Source organism: Camelus dromedarius, chromosome 10 (genome assembly GCF_036321535.1).
Source record: "Camelus dromedarius isolate mCamDro1 chromosome 10, mCamDro1.pat, whole genome shotgun sequence".
Lineage (NCBI taxonomy): Eukaryota > Metazoa > Chordata > Mammalia > Artiodactyla > Camelidae > Camelus > Camelus dromedarius.
In genome coordinates, this window is record NC_087445.1 from 75589727 (window position 1) to 75606598 (window position 16872).

Below are 16872 nucleotides of genomic sequence, written 5' to 3' on the forward strand. Positions count from 1 at the left end.
AGGTAAGATGGAACAGGGACGGCAGAAGCTTTGAAGCTGGCACACAGGGTTCATTTCTCTGATTCTTACTTCTATGATTGTGCGTATATTTGAATATTTCCATAATTAAAAGCTTAAAACACATATAGAGTGAATCCTTCAATTTATGTTTCTTCTTGGTGGTTTTAAAGACTCTTTTTAGAAGATGAAAACCAAATTTGAGTCGCCTCTCGGTCAATCCTGTCTGATCAGCAGATAAGCTAACTGGGATATGACTTTGCTCACCAGAACTGAGGTTCTCTTTAAAGACAGCTGTTACGTCATCACGCACACTCAGCATGGGGGAATCCAGCATGGAGAGGAGCTCCCCTATATTTGCTTGCTGGGCCATTATCTTACACGAATGTGCTATGCCGGGTCCAGGACGTGCGTTACAGACTCTGAAGGCTCTTCATTGGTGCCACTACCAGACTGAAAAAAAGGAAGAGGAATGGTGTTAGGAAATGGCCCCATTTACCCCCAAAAAAGCTACCTGCCAGACAAACCAAGCACGTATTCAAAGCCGTGAAAAGTCTGTCCAGAACCCTGCTGATAAAAGCAGCTGAGGTGTGTAAATAGTTCTATCCTTGACAAATTTATGAAGAGGGGTTCCAGGGAACGCAACAGAAAACCTAAAAAAAGTGATGCCCATCAGAACCAGCACAGCAACTCAGCAACAGCGTTAACTCGAAGCTTTATTCCTCCTTCTGATTCTACTTTGGTTTTTGCCGAGACGATGCTTGTGTCTCAAATCACTGCTCGAAAGAGTCGATGAGCTACCTGCAGGCAAAGAACACGCGCTGTCCCCTCCTGCCAGCCCCCCAGCGGCAGTACGGCTGGCTAGGTCACGGGCGCATGCGTTCAAGGCCTCCTCTGAGCCAGGGCTTGTTTCTCTACCTTCAGCGCGTGCTCCGCACCCCAGACGTCAACCACACACTCAAGGGCCGCTGGTCACAGGGAAACAGGCCTGCACGGGGCATCAAGGTATCCCTGCACCCTTCAAAAACTCAGCTCTTTACGGTAGTGGAGCAGCTGCCTTATCTTTATGCATGAAAAAAGCAGCTCATTCTCCAAGTGTCACTACACACATTTACAATTATTCACTCCTCCCTACTACAGTCTCTAAAGCTGTAGTTTCAAAAACAAGTGAAAACAGTCACCCCTTGTTAGACAGGCACTGCACAGCTCTCACAAACACCATCGAACATACTCCTCATGCTGCCACAGTAGGAGTGGTTCTTTGGTCCTCATTTTACAGGAAGAGAAACAGAGACTAAGCCACTCGCTTAGGGTCACAAAGCTAGCAAGAGGCAAAACCAGGGTTGAGCCCCAATCTGCTGAACTCAAAGCCCAAGTTCTGAAGTGTGACATCAAACTCACTCGTGGCTTTGGTCCTCACAGCAACTGTGAGGGAAGCAGAGACTATCCTTACTTTACAAATGAGAATACAGAGACTCCAGAAGGACAAACGGCCCTGTCAAGGTCACATGGCAAAGCAAAACTGAGCTGGCTCCACCGCCCCCGGCCAACGACTGGTACATGTCACTGGCAGCCATGGTGAAACACATTCTTATTTCCACCTGCTTGTTTCTGGGTAAGCTGCAGTAGCAAGGCTCGAGCTGTGATGTGCATCTGGGATGTTCAGTTCCTGGTGCCATTCCAGAACTGAATTTTGGGCTCAGGAATCTGTATTATAATAAGTACCCCAGGTAATTCTTACATAGGTGATTAAAAAGCCCCATTTGAGAAACACTACACTAGGGAAAAATTCCACTAAGAAGTTAAGCTCCTCCTACAGGGATACCAGATTAAAAGTAGCAATGAGCCCAGAAACTGCTGAGTATTAACTCATTATCATCTATGCTCTGTTTAATTACAACCTAATGATATTCACTGATTCTGCTTTTGGTGAATCAGAAATTCATTAGCCAGAAAAATCAATTAAAATGTAAAAATGCATTTTTGATAGCAAATCATGATGTAAAAAGTATGATGTAAAAATGTAGTACAAATTTATATTTACATAAATATGAATCTTACAGGTAAATCACAGAGGAAGTGAAAGGGGTCAGAACTTACCACAACTAGTAAGATTTTATTATAAGAATTCAAAGCTGAAAACAGAAATAAATGTCACCTTATTGTGAGTTGGATTAAACTAAATTTATAAGTGAAGGTAACACCAACCTGTTGGGGCTCACTGCTCACCGAGAAGATTAACTGAGATACTGCGCATCCCAGCACAGCACCTGGCACAGTACTCACTCACTGAGCAGCACTCACATATTATCAGAAAGAAAACTAGTAAAAATCTTTGGGCTACTACCTTCAAAATAACTTTTAATAGCACGTTTAGTATCTAGTTAGTCCCCACATTCATTTCTACTTCAGGTAAACCACAAACAACTCTCAGGCTTCAAAGTATTTTGTCCCTAAGTTTGGTTTTGTTCCAATAAAACTACTACTTACCCAGTCTCAGGTTAGCGAGACTCTGAGTTTGTCTTTTGTGTATTCAGAAGACGATAATGTCAGAGCTCTTCCTCCAAACACAGGCAGCCCAGAGCCCAGAATGACATGAGCTCGATTCTAAACAAAGATGGCGCCCATCCAGTCAACTTGGCGGTAGTCAGCGCTGATCGGCATGGGCCACCTAGCTTGTTTCTCAGATTATAAATGTAATTTAGGTGTAAAAGTCTGACATCTGGAGCCTACTCTTTCAAATGCTTTATAGAAAGCAAAAATAAGGTTTTATTCTAAAATGCACTAGTACATTTTTGGCAACAAGCTTTTGTTGTTTTTCACTTTAGTCCTAAAATTCTACCTTTCAACCATATTTTTTTTTAACACCCAGAAAAAATATACATCATGGGCTTTGTGTGGGATTCTTCATTTAAGTGCCTCAAGTTTAAGGATTTTTGACATTCTAAAAAGCCCTCAAGAGAGTTAAATCATAAACTTTCGGAATCAGATTGGAAAACCTTTCCTTTTCAAACTTATTCAAGTATTTCCTGAGGGGCTAAGTGCAGGCTACTAAGGAAGGAAGCAGGCTTAGCAAATGCAACGCAGAACTATGTGTGCATGAGTAGGAAGTGGACATGGTTCAGTGAGAACCCAAGGCGGGAAGGGACCAGCTCGACCTGGACAAGGTGGTAGCGGGTGAGCTGCGCACATTACACACACTTCATAGCCGACAGAGACCGGCTGGGAGAAGTCACTTAAAAGTTAGCCCCACAGACACTTGAAGCGTCCGTTTACAGCCACGGAAGTCTCTTCCATTTTGGAAGTACCCAAGTATGGAAAACAGGAGGCAGCAGGTGCCAAAAGTCAATATTTGGGTTAGTACATTTCTGTATCCTACACGCCGCTTAGTTTAATATCATCTTTGGTGGCCACACGCCACAATGCAGTGCTACCAATGACACCGTTTACATTAGGGAGCCATGACTTTCAACACCCACTCCCCGCCCCAAAACCTGCCACTCTGCCAGTCTTCCGGAACCCAGTGAAAGGCACGACTGTCAGTCTGAAGCAAACATCGAGGTGACATCTTCGACCCTCACCTCTAATCCGTCAGAAAGCCCACTCACTGATCCACTCTGTTCCAAGTCCCCATCATCTCCCCTTGGGATACAAGGGAGCAGCAGTCCCCTCACCACTCTCCGCTACAAATTATCTGCCACCAAACAACCACAAAAGACTCTGAAATACAGAAATCAGAATCTACTACTCTCGTTTAAAAGCAGCCAATGGCTTCCCATGGAGCTAGTAAGACCCAAACTCCCAAGTGGCCTAAAAGGCTCCGCAGATGTGGCCAGCTGTGAACTCCCCACTCCTCAGCCTTCATTTCACACCACTCTGCCCTTTTATTTCTCAGCTCTAGTCCCCACCTCCTAAAACCCAGGGAAGCAGGTTCTTGCTACAGCCTCCGCACTTGCAGCTCCCTCTGTCCTTGGAACGCTCTTCTCCCAGATCCCTGTGGGGCTGCTGGCTTCAAGTCTCCGCTCAGAATGTCACCACCTCTGAGAGGCCTCCCCTGACCGCTCGATCTAAAGCAACAGGGAGTTGTTAGTCACAAACTTTGAATAAGCCAAGCTTAAACTCTGCACTGTAACCAGACTTTTATCAAACACAACACTTAGTACCATCTCAACAAGCATGGAAAATAGAGATTTAGCAAAGTTCGATTTTAGTCTCCATACTTGGCCAAAATCTGGTCTTCAGAAGGACAGAAAGTTGAACCATCAATGGCCCACTTCAGTAGCATTTCTGGCATCCCTGACAGTGTGTGTGTGACCAACAACTATATGTTAATGTTGACAACTGTATGTTAATGTTGTTACCATCATACCCAATCCAGACGATGTCACTAATGTACACAAGGCATGCATTTGCAACTACTGCCAATATCTGAATATTCACTTTCAAATAAAGGTAAAACATTCTAGATGTAACAGCCAAGTTTTGTTTTGTAAGCTGAAATTCTGTCACTGTAGTACTTATTATAATATAATAATTATAAAAGTAAAAGCTTCATTAATGATGTAATTTTTATGTTCAAAAACAATTAACAACACCAAATAGTTAAATATATTAACTAATAATATAAATAGTAAGAGGGTAGACTCGCTGAATAGTTTTACAAATAACAGTGTTCTTTAAGCCAAATATTTATAAAAAATTTAGTAACACATGGCTAAATAATAGAAATTGAATTATACTTTAATTCTTTTATAGAATTGTTTTGTAGCATTTATTCAAAACAAAATAATCTTTAAGAGCTGCATTTAATTTGTAGTCCTGTTTGTAGTCTTTATTTCAGAACACTTCACATCTTGTGAGGGTGAATTAAAAATAAAATGTCAACCTGTTATCTCAATTTTATGACATGAAAAAAATCCAAAATCAGTCACTGATATCCATGATAAATCATCTTCAAGCCAAACATAAAAAATACAAAGAGTATGAAGAAAACAATATTAAGAAAAAAAATTAAACACATTTTGTACTTACTAATCAGATTTCAAAACAGATCTACAAAAATATCTTAGGAGGACAATTCCTCATAGTTTTGTGTCTACAGAGGCTAAAAATTAAAACAAAAAGCTTGTCAAAATGATTGCTGCAGGCTGCCAGTAATTTTTAGTGGCTGAAGATGAAGGATCCCTGAGGCTTGCCCAAGCTATGAATCCTGGGTACAGGTTCCCTCTAGAAAACAATGAACCAGAAACTCCCCTGAATTACATTCTGCTTTGTCCAAAATGGTCAGTTCTGGGACTAAACGTGGCAGCTAAAGGTGAATGTCTATTTGGTGTCACACACGCATTAACGCAGCAGCAATCTAGCAGCTGACAGAGCTGACAACGTATTTTTCCTACATTAAAATTTCACACTTTAACAATCTGGCAACTGAAACATAATACAACGCCAATACTGAAAAATGCTGAATAAAACCTGAGATTTATGATGTGTGATGCTCAGCTTGGGCCTCAATGACATGAACATGACCCTCTGACCCTGGGTTCAAATTCATGTTCAGTGGACTTCTGACAACAGACAGGGTGAGGTACACATCAAACATTTGAAAATGAAACGCCAAACTTAGCAAGCTTTTCCCTACTTGTACTTCCACCTTCTTGTTAGATGGTGTACAATCTGTATTAAGTCCCAGTTTGTGAACAGACACCAATCTTTAAGGCAAAAATCCCCACCTTACTTCACAATTCCTGTGAGGTGAGGCTGATGGAATATGGCAAATGGCAGCCAGTGAGGTGTTAAATGAATCCCATCAGCCATCCACGTCTAAACTCAGCAGACCAAGCGCCTTCCCTGCCTTCCCTACACCCTTCCTTCCTCCAGACACAGAACGCGGCTGCACTGCACACTCCTGCCAGTAAACTCAAAAGCAGAGCTCAGTGATCAGCAGGTCACTGAGACCACATTCATGTGCACAGGAATGCCAGAGCCTCAACATTTAGGAAGGATATATTCTAGGACTTTGAGAATCCCCAGCTCCTGGAAACCACAACATACAACTCACCCCCCCCAAATTAAGACAATTAATAAATAAAGCCATGTTAAGATGCAATGCTAACTCATTAGCTCAGGGGTTCTCAGCCCACGAATGTACACTGGAAACACCTAGAGAGTCTACAAAATCCTGCAGCCCAAGCCTCACTCCAGAGCAGGTTAAGGGGTGGGGTCCAGACAGTACATTTGATTTGTTCTTACAGACCATGTGGATTTTAAGGCACAGTCAGAGTTGAGAACCTCTGTGTTAGTTAAAAGACTTGCTCAAACACACAGGCTTCAGTTTTACGTAGTGATTAGAACCAGACTTCGCTGCTAGTCAGAACCGACTTGAGTCACGGGCCCACCGAGTACTAGCTGCACAGCCTCAGGGAAAGGACAAGACACCTCACAGCCCAATGCCTCATCTGTAAAATGGAGAAACACCGGAAGTGTGGACAAGGAGAAAATAAACAATGAAAGAGCGAGCCTGACACAGTGCCTGGCGCTGAACAAGCAGTCTACAAACTCCGGTAACTTAACTCGTTACTTCAGGCCACGGAAGGTCCAGCTCCTGGCAAGTGGCTGCAACCATACACGTTAAGTCCTAAATGCAAAGAAACACGTCTACACCAGCACCACCACAGCAAGATAAACGATTCTCTTCCACCGCCCCTAACCATGGACTGAGTCCATGCCTTACCTGTTCTGGGGACAATTGGTACTTCAGTTTCCAGTGCTGTCAACCTGGTGTCTTTCATGGTCACTGAAGAGGAAAAACACATATATGTAAATAACCATCTTATAATGAAGTGAAATCCCGGAGGCAATCGGAGGGAGTTCAGGGTTCATCTGCTTCAGCCTCCTTCCTGCTCCATCCCTGACAGGTGGCCATCTGGTCTCCACTGGAATGAACACTTGCAATCACTGGGTGCACGTGCCTCTCCCTGTCTACATTTCTGAACAGCTGGTTGCTGGAAATTCTTTATATTGTGCTGAACTTGTAATCTGTGCCTTTTGTTAACTGTCTTTATTAGAGCTATAAACGAACGGGCAGTAACGAATGCGCAGGACAGGCTCTAGAATTAAAGAGTTGCGAGTTGAAGTCCAAGCCCTCCCACCTCTGTGTGTAACTTGATTATTTATCTTAAGTCTCCAACGTCTAACCTTAAGTTACCGCATCTATAAGCTGAGTAGAATCTGGGCGTCCACCTCACAAGGCCATGTGAGAACTGCAGGAGACGAACACCCTCTGGCCCCCGGCACAGAGTCATCACTCAAGGAGCCCCTGCGAGGCAGCCCCCAGCGTAAGAAGGGTGCCAGGTGGAAAGCACTCAGCGGGCCTGCCTCGCCTCATACCCGCCGGGCGCCCCCCCCTTACAATGCTCCCCCACTAGCCTCTCTGTCTCACAGCCAAGCCACATGTGCCCCCCACTTCGGGACCACGTACACTGTGTCTCTGTGCCTGAGAGACGTGACCTCTGCCCCCTCCCAAGGTAAGTCTTCACCCTTAAAATCTTGGCTCAAACATTCACTTCATCAGAGAAGCCTTCACTTCCCTCCACTCTGCCCAGGCTGCCACGTACTCTGAGCAACCTCTATTTCTCTGCATCGCTTACCATGACCCAATTAAGTAAGCGTAATCAGTTACTGAACGTGTCTCCCTCACCAGAACAGAAGTTGGAGCCAGTGAAAGACGGTGGCTTCTGCAGCACCGTATCTCTTGCAGCTGCCACAATGTCTGGTACTTGTTGACTAATGATTAGGAGTTAAAAAATTTCTTAAATAAATATACAAAGTTGAATTCTGCCTTCAAAACAGACCTTAATCTAATCCTTCTACACGACAAGTATAAAATAACTTGAGAACAGAATCATTTCTCTGTTTTCTTCCCCCTTTTACCCTATAATAATTCTGCCTAAATTATCTCGTATTAAAAATCCATGTTAAACGTGAGTATATTCACGTTTGCTTTTAACGTGAATATATAAATAAATACATTCAAGTTTGCTTTTAAAATGCAGGCCCTTCAAACTACATTTAGGTATAGTCTGATCATTAGATTGTAAACTCCATGGAGACAGGGGCCATCTGTCTGGTCCACAGTGCACACCCAGGGCCTGTTTCAGCATGGGCACACAAGGGGCAAATACACCCTGTTCAGTTTAACAAAGACTTCATCAGCTTCTTTGCTGGCCATTCCAGGGCTGATACAGAGTATGGAAGCTGACCCTCATCCACTAGATATGCCTAATTACACTGCACAAGGAAGGGTGTGAAAGCAAGCCCTCAACACACAGTCATGGTCAAAGTCAAACTGGAGTATTGAGCAACTTGAACAACTGCCATCTCCTGCTCCAGATGACAGGGTAATTACATTTCCTTGTGGAACACATTCTAGGCATTAACACCAGGGATTCCCAGTGGCACACTGCAAGTGTGTGTGCGGTGCTGGGAGGCGGGCTGGTCTTTCAGAGGCGCCAGCCGAGCCATCCAGACAGGGAGAGCTTGCCCAGCCACTGCCATTCAACCCAAAGAGCTGGAATTAAAACACTGGAGCCTCCAGTCTTCGGAATCTTAAAATCAGCTGTTAGTCCAGTGAGTCACACAGACTTCCTCTTCAATTAATCTGTTGGATCTTTCAGCTGAAAAGGAGTATCTAAGGAAAGGGTAAAGTTAGGACACACACAAGAGGAGTGCGTGTAGCCTGTCCGGCCAAGATCACCGTCCTGAATAAAGGCACTGGCATGGGAGATTCAAGTGTCTTTTGTCCAACACTCAACATCACGACTTCTTAACTTCTTTATCATTCCACTAAAAAATGGTAATGGTAATAAATCGGCATCAGTTCAATGCCAGCAAGTCAAAGGCTGCCTGCCATTATTTATATTTTAAGTGTTTGTTTACTTATTCATTTCTATTTAAATTCTGCCCTATGGAGGTCCTATTACGTAAAAGCATGTGACCTGTGGACCTCCTGATCAGAAGTGAGGAATGGAGAGGACCCTCCTCAAAAATGTGCACCCCTTACGGGTACGGACGGAAACACCTGTCAGAGCACAATGGGGCCAATCCACATTCCTGCCTTCAAAAGTCAAACTAAAAGAGAAACATGCCCTCAGATCTAGATTATTCCTCTGGTATCTGACCCAAAGTTGTGTGCTCACCTCAAAGCCAACTGCAACTGCACTTCTACAGTCAGCCTTTTTGAATAAAAATACAGGGTAGGTTTGAGTTAGAAGATGAGAGCTTCTGTGTTTTGAGATTAAACAGAAGGAGTATAGGTCATCGTGTTCTCACAGTTCACCTTCATCTCATTTAGACAGAGAGATGACCTGCACACCCAGGTTACACGCGAACTCCAGCTTAACAGCCAGGTAGAGACGTCATTAGCAGGACCTGTTCCCATCTGCACACACCTCCGCCCCAGGCAGGATGCACCACGAGCCGTGAGAGAGCTAAGGGCTACGTACACCTTTATGAAATACCAGTGGCAGGTACCTAAAATGCCTTTAAGAAAGTATTTTACCTGAAAATACCAGTTAGGAAAACCAGTGCTGCATGTGGCCTTCTCCCTCCTAGACCCCTCCGAACCGCAAACCACATAAAACACGTAGCTGCATATACGTCACAGCTGCATACATCACCTGACATAATGCTGTACAGCTTGTCTGTGATGTAAACACACTACAGGTGTAAATGAAGGCAGATGTCTCTTCACTGTAACTTGTTTTCTATACTGAGGTTTTTATCTAAAAAAGTGCAGACAATTCAGATACAGGTTCAGGCACAGACGGACTGTTTCACTATCCAGTACAGCACAGGGAGAGGAGAAACATTACACTGTTACGTTACTGACACAGATAACAATAATCATGTGTCAATGATACACCGTTACACAACTATGTTAGGCTCTGGCTCAGTAATGCTCAGGTGATTTCTTAGAGTAACATTCTATGAAGTGAACAAAGTTACTTTCAGCCTAACTGCACCCAAAAAAGGCAAAGTACGAGCTGCAATCCACTCTTTCTGCGGACGCACAGAAGCAGAGAAAGGGGTGAGGAACACTACTCGGTGTGTGAAATAAAACTTGCCAAAACGTGTAGTCATCTGTGATTTAAAGGGTCTCAGCAGTCGTGGTCCCTCTTAAGGTCATATAAACAGGGGCAGAAGAGCGGCAGATTCTTCATTCAGAACTTTCACCATGAGGGTCCCTGAAGGACAAAGCACAGACCCTACTCAGAGGTAAGCCCTCTAGTAACTTGCCTGCAGGGACAGAGCTTGACTTTGGTAATGTGTTCTCTCTTCTACAGATAATGTTTCTTATGTCTTGACCTCCTATTAGCATGAACAAAATTATTTACCCAGAAAATAAACCAAATATCCTCTATGTTTCAAAAACAGAGCTTCCCTTAGAAGAAATCTGAGCAAACTGTAAGATTTCTTTAGGTTTCAAATTCATAGGACTAAAACAGAAATACCCTAGGGGATAAAGGTGCAGGGTTGGACAGTCTAGGCCTGACAAACGTGGTTCTCAGCTCAGCAACATCATCATCACTGGCGGGTTTGTTAGAAATGCAGTTTCCTGGGCCTTGAGCCTTGGTCCAAGACGTCTGGATCAGAACCTTTGGGAGTGGGGTCTCTAGGAGATTCTGATGCCCACTAACGGTTGAGGACCACTGGTCTAGGAAGAAGGATGAAGGCAAGAAACATCAAAAATATATACTTAATATATATTTTATATATACTTTGAGGTTCAAAAGAAAAAAACAGTGTATAAATCTTGGGAAAAAACCTACATGGAATTCTGCCAGGTACTAAAGGTACACACAGACTAAATACCAAACCTGGCTAGCATTTAGCAAGTTACACACCTGAGTTCCCCACTTATAGTTTTTTTAATGTGGCACTTCAGGCTGAATTCCCAGCGAGTGTGAAGAGCCTTCCAATGTAAAAGCTTAACAAAATGATCTATAATACGAACAGTACACAGGCCATCCTTAAAAGACGGGCCCTTTCCTATCTGCTGGTCTTTTTTTTTTTTTTTTTTTAAGCCAAGTCCATTTTTTCCCCCTTAATGGAGGCATTGGGGATTGAACCCAGGACCTCATGTATGCCAAACATGTGCTCTACCACTGAGCTATACCCCCCACCCAAGTCCATTTTTAAGACCAGTAATCTATCAGAATGATCAGTTGGGCTTCAGGCTGGGTCCATAAAGTTCATAAAGCCATATCCAAAATTTCACATCTGTATGAATTTTGTTGTTGTTGGTGGGACAGGAAAGGATATTTGGTCCACAGCTTCCCACAAATTCTCAGAGGGGGATGACCCCCCCCCTCAAACTTAAGAATCACTGACCTATGAGTTAGTTTATGAGATCAGCAGTTCAAGCAATTTATCAAAGTTAAAGATGAAATGTTTGGACTCTGGAGTCAACTAACAAGGTTCAAATCCCAGCTCAGCCACTGAATAAGTGATCTGAACGCTCAATTTCCTCATCTCCCTGTCCTGCCCCTTAAGGCTGTTGGAAGAGCTAACAGGATTATGCATGTAAAATATTTAGCACTGTTTGGCACTGTGTCAATAAATATAAACTTTATTGTAACAATATTACTATTAAACAAAATGTATTGCTGGGTACCTAAGGCTTAGAAGTCTACATTTAATAACTTACATTTGCAACATTGATAAAGTTACTCTATCACTTAAAATGGATACACTTCATGTTTGTTGCTGTGCTCTTGTGCTCTGTCAACTACTCAAAGCAGCACAGGTCTGAATGATTGCAGGCATTAAGGTCACTACACCTGTTCTTCCTTACCCCCCCCCCCCGTGTCTTCCATCACCGACAGAAGGGTAAAACTGTCCCTTGTTACTCAAATAATTCATGGCCTCTCCTGCCATTATCTTTATTTTAGAAAATGACCTGTGAATCCTAGGCCAGTAACTACTTGTTTTGTATCAAAACTAGGTTTTTAAGGCACTTTACTCATTAGATGACAATCTGAATTCATTCAACCTTAAAAAGTGTTTTGTTACCTTTTGCTACTTCACTGTATAGAACAAAAGTTAGTACTGCTCAAGGGAAAGGACACGACGAAATTAGCAAAGTCCTGGAGTTATATATGCTTTATACATACATATATATATTTTTAAATTCTCCCCTCTCCCCAAAATAGACACCAAACATTAAGTTACTAATTTCTGGTAACTATAGGCTTAAAAGTAAATCAGAAAAAGAATAATCCAAAATTGCTCATGGTAATTTTAGACCAATTTAAATGGTCTTTCAGACCAAGGGAAAAAATAGCATTTCATGTAAACCAAATTATGTTAAATGCTGAAGGAAAAAATTTAGTGTCTGAGTACGTGCTAATCATAAATATATACGTATTTTTAAAACACAGCTAGAACTTTAAATGCTATTGAGTATTACTTTTCTCTCATGCCTGCAGCTACTTAAATGACTAACAAAACTAATACAAATAAAACTAATTTCTCAAAGAGAGATTTATAATATAAGGAACTTATAGGGAATACCTTTTTTAAAATGTGATATAAAGGAAAGGATAAAAAGTCATCACTCAACAGGTCAGGCTAAAAGTCACCCACTTGCTTAGTTATCATAAAGCCATCAACACTTTGATTCAACCAACTTGAAATGTTTAACTGAAGTCCCAGGAGGACCTGAAATCACAGAAATGTAGACTGAAACACTCATATAAAATCAACTCTCTTATTTCACAAATGAAGAAACAGAAGCTCAGACAACTTAAGTGACTTGTTAGAAGTCAAAAGCTATTTGACTTTTAGAAAACCTTGAAATGGCTGACGTATTGCTGTATTTGGCTCATACACATCCAAGAATATCCAGTTAATTCCAGGAAAAGTTAATTTTAGTCCACCATGGCCCTAGAACCCAGAAAGAACTTATCTACACCCTAACAAACTTTGAAAGAAAACAGATCTATAAGATTAAATCACCTGTAATTCAGAGCTCAAAACTTACCCACCGCTACATACACCAGAGATTAGAAGCTATTTTAAGAAATGCCTCTGTAATAAGTTATAAATTAAAATGGCCAGTTTGATACTTTAAGTCACTGGTCCTGAACTACTGCTGCACATCAGCATCACCTATGACTTCTTCCAAAATATATACTCAGGTTGTCCTCTAAGACAGATTATGTAGGTCTACCTACTATGGGGTCAGACGTCTGTGTGTGAAGGTTCTAACGAAAGCTACCATTAAAGATCTCTCATTTTCTGACAATTTCACTATTCTGTAAACATCACCTAGACAGGTATATATTTGATTTGTCCTAGCAAGACTGTTCAGTTTCACCTCACAAATGAAAACAGGCACCCACAGAAGGCATCGTTTTACACTCCAACAGCAGTAGCATGGGGTATCTTTGCTCTTAACCCAGCAAGGAAGAGTACAACTGAGTCACAGGATTTGAGACACTCCAATTTAAAGAAAACGAGTAAGAATGCTTATAGCCACCTAGCAATCTGTCTAACTAGGAATTTAGGAACATACCAAAGTCTTTATGACACCAGGAAATGCATGAAGCAAAGAAAGCTTACATCATTCGACCCTCCAGGCACGTGATGTAACAGTGTTTCGGATAAGATATTAACTTTAGTAAGAGGATATTTTCCATTTACATCTTCTATAAATACCCCTTAAGTTTACACCAGGTGGTTAGAGGAAGATTCTGCAGCTCCCCAGGGCAACAGCAAGAATGTTTCAGTGTTTCTGAGGAGCCTCATTTGCCTGATACATGACTGGTAAAGGTGCATTTCCCTACACAAACCTAAATCAGTTTTCATATTTGCATATTCCATGTTTACTCAGGAATGTTCAACTTAAGAATTACAGGTGGTTGCTTAGTAAATCAAGGGCTCCACAAGGCTCGGTTTTATAATGCCGAAATTTACAGCACCACTTTGCCAGCATGTTTGAATTCAGATGACTCCCAGTTGATCCCAAAATTATAAATCAAACTATTTCAGAAGAGTATTATTCTATTTTAGTATTTTTACAGCTTACTGGATGTAAAGTGAAGTGCTATTTCTATGCTTTCTATAAAAAATCTAGCAAGGATTTTAGCAGGACTTCTTTCTGCAGTAAAAGCATCAGTTTTATGAAAACATCAAATACTTTCCAGCCTAATTTAGACTAACATGTTTACAGGCACAACACTGCCATCCCAGACTAAAGCTAAGGTTTATAAGCAAGTGCGCCCTTCTTCAAAAGTAGACAAAGGCACGCATACACACATGCAGAGGCACTTATGCACAAACCTGAGCCAACTGATTAATTCTAATCACCTAATTAGAAAGGACAGCCAGCTTTGATCAAATAACAGGTAAATGAAAGAGTGGCGTGAGTACAAATGACAGGAGCATGTCTTGGAATCAGTCAGACCTCAGTTCCAGTCCCGACTCAGATAATTCTAGAAGTGTGACCTTGGGCAAGTTACCCTAATCTCTCTGGGCCTCAGTTTCTTCATCTGAGAAATGGAAGTATTAACAGTGGCTGCCTCTCCCCTTTGTCAAGAGGACTAAAGCAGATGATGACTTAAAAGCACTTTCACAGTGAGCGCTCCATAAACAAGCTTAGGAAGACCGCGCCCCCTCTACGGCCCCCTCTCCCCAAATCCAAAGAGCACGAAGCAAAACTCTTTTAACAGGAAACACAAAGAAACAGCTTTAATTCTAAGAGGTCTCTCTGACCGCGGGCTCTTCATCCTCCAGTTCCTCAAATGAATGAATGAGCGTCTAGGAGTGGCTCTGCAAATAGCTGTCTCTTAAAAATCACCTCTGCTGACTTTAAGGTAACTGTCTTTCGCCGTCAATCAAACACCCACAAGCACGCCCGGAGCGAGGCACTCCAGTCTTGCAAATCTCAGCGGAGACACCGAGTCCAGGCGGATCCTTGATGCCCACAGGCAGCCTCCATTCATTCCCCGCCCCCCACCCTTCGCCCCCTCTCCTCAAGCCCTGGGACCAGCCCCGCCACCAGACCCTTCCCCCCCGGCCGGGGGTCTCTCCCCTGCTCTCCGCACCCCGCGGGAATCTGTCACCCCACCAAGCGAGGGGCTGCCGAAGCGGCCCACCTCACCTGCCCTCGGCACCGCGGCCCGGGGCGCAGCGGTCCCCTCCGTCGCCAGAGAGGGGCGAAGTGCCGGCCGGGGCCGCCTCTCCTCCCCAGAGACCCGCCAGCCCCGCTGGGCCCCGCCGGAGAGAGCGCGTAATAAGAGGGAGGAGAAAGCTCTCCGAACCCCCCTTCCCGGGGTCCTTCCCCGGCAAGTGAGCCCCTTGCCCCAGCCCCACAGAGCCTCCCAGGCTGGGGTCATGGTGCCAGGACTGCCCCGAGAAGCCCCCGTGAAAAGGAGGGGACGACACCCCCATACTCACCCACCGTCTCCTCCCCCTCAGCTGTTTACCTCACAGTTCCTCCAGCCTACAGGGCGCCGCCATCTTGGACGTACAGCACCTCCCCCCGTCGTGAAGTGTCCACAGCCGGCTGCAGCCTCCGCCACGAAAAAGAGTCCCCAGCTGGGTCTCGCCGCCCCCTCGACCCCGGTAACAGGAGACCGCGGTCGGCTGCCCCTCTGGACGGAAGAGGCCGTTCTTCTCATTACTGAGGATGCTAACCGGTCGAGAAAGAACAAGGGGAGTTTGCAAGGTAGGGGGGCGGGGACGTGCGGAAGGATTCCGAAAGCAGGCCGCTGAGAGATCTTGTGACTCCGAAGGAGGCAAAAAGAAGGGCCGGCGCGGCGGGAGGAGCCACGAGAGAGAGCGAGGGGCGGGGCGGAGGTCACGTGGCCCGGCCGGGCGGGAGGGGCTGTGCAAGAGGCGTAAACAAGTTCGCCGGGCTGGGTGTGGTTGGGGGTCCCTGCCGCCTTCCCGCTGCTGCTCCTCGGCTCGCAGACCCGGCTGCCCCCGGCCCAGGGTCTCCCTGTGCCCGGCCGCGGAGCTGCGATCTTGTTTTCCTAGGAGCCAGTGGGGCCCCCGTGGGTGAAGGGTCTGCTTTGGACCCTTACAGGAGTAGCAGTTCAGGTAGGGAAGGAGAAAAAGCTGCACCAGGGCAGCCTTCTTTGCTTCGCGGACGATTTGCAAAAGCCCACCTCTGGGACTGCGAAGAGCCACACTGGCTTCCGCGCTCAGATTGCTGACGTTTCAGACCTGGTCACAACATCTATTGGAAAATCACCCTAATCAGAGCAGGCAGTTTTAAAAGCAGAACCCATCAATTCAGTTCCTGCCTTGCTACTTCCTAGCTGGGTCAACCTGAACCAGTCTTGAAGTCCCCTGAGCCTCAGTTTCTTCCTCTGTGAAATGGGCATAACAACGTTAGCGAAGTGAGGACTCAAGGAGAGAAAAGTATGGAGAGTGTTTAGCACAGTGTCCCACGCAGAATAAGTACTCAAAAGATGATGGTCCTTATCAGAGGCAGGGTATGGTAAACGCTGTGCCTGAAACGAAACCGTGTGAGAGAGGCCGCAGGGAGTGAGGTGAAGACCAGCTGTGGTGTCTGAAAGGCTTTTCGAAGGAGTGAGCAGCCAGCTGGGTTTAAAGGAAAGGTAGGTTTTATGATACTACAAATGGGAGAAGCCGTTGGGAAGAACAGGGCATTCCAGGCAGAGAACCAAAGCAACAAGTATCTAGAGGCAGTAAACGCTGGGTAAGTTATGGGAATAACAAGTTTTGTCATGGGAACCAATTGGGTCACAATGCAAAGCAGCATATGGTTTCAGGGGCCTGCTGTGTCAGTGGCTGGCACTGTGGGTGCTGTCAGAATTCCAAGAGGCCCTGGCATCATCTGCTGGGGTA

General features: G+C 44.4%; 1 protein-coding gene and 1 non-coding gene across 7 annotated transcripts in view; both read right to left on the reverse strand.

Moving 5' to 3' along the window:
• The window catches only part of TSC1 (TSC complex subunit 1), a 46988-nt gene extending 31322 nt beyond the window's left edge, over positions 1-15666 (reverse strand). The window contains exons 1-3 of one of the 6 annotated variants that reach the window (XM_064490654.1): positions 15454-15666; positions 6728-6790; positions 379-450 (exon numbers count right to left, since the gene is read on the reverse strand). Coding sequence is in view for 5 of the 6 variants with exons in the window: in XM_031450787.2 (XP_031306647.2) it covers positions 265-370 (106 nt within the window). In the remaining variant the exon portion in view is untranslated. Of the gene's footprint in view, positions 1-264; positions 451-6727; positions 6791-9671; positions 9693-15453 lie in introns of those variants that run through there. The other 5 variants (XM_031450787.2, XM_031450783.2, XM_031450784.2 and 2 more) reach the window with 5 other exon arrangements.
• TRNAA-GGC (transfer RNA alanine (anticodon GGC)) lies at positions 11103-11174 on the reverse strand. Its single transcript has one exon. It is a non-coding gene; the product is annotated as a tRNA-Ala (tRNA).
• Positions 15667-16872: the final 1206 nt, after the last annotated feature.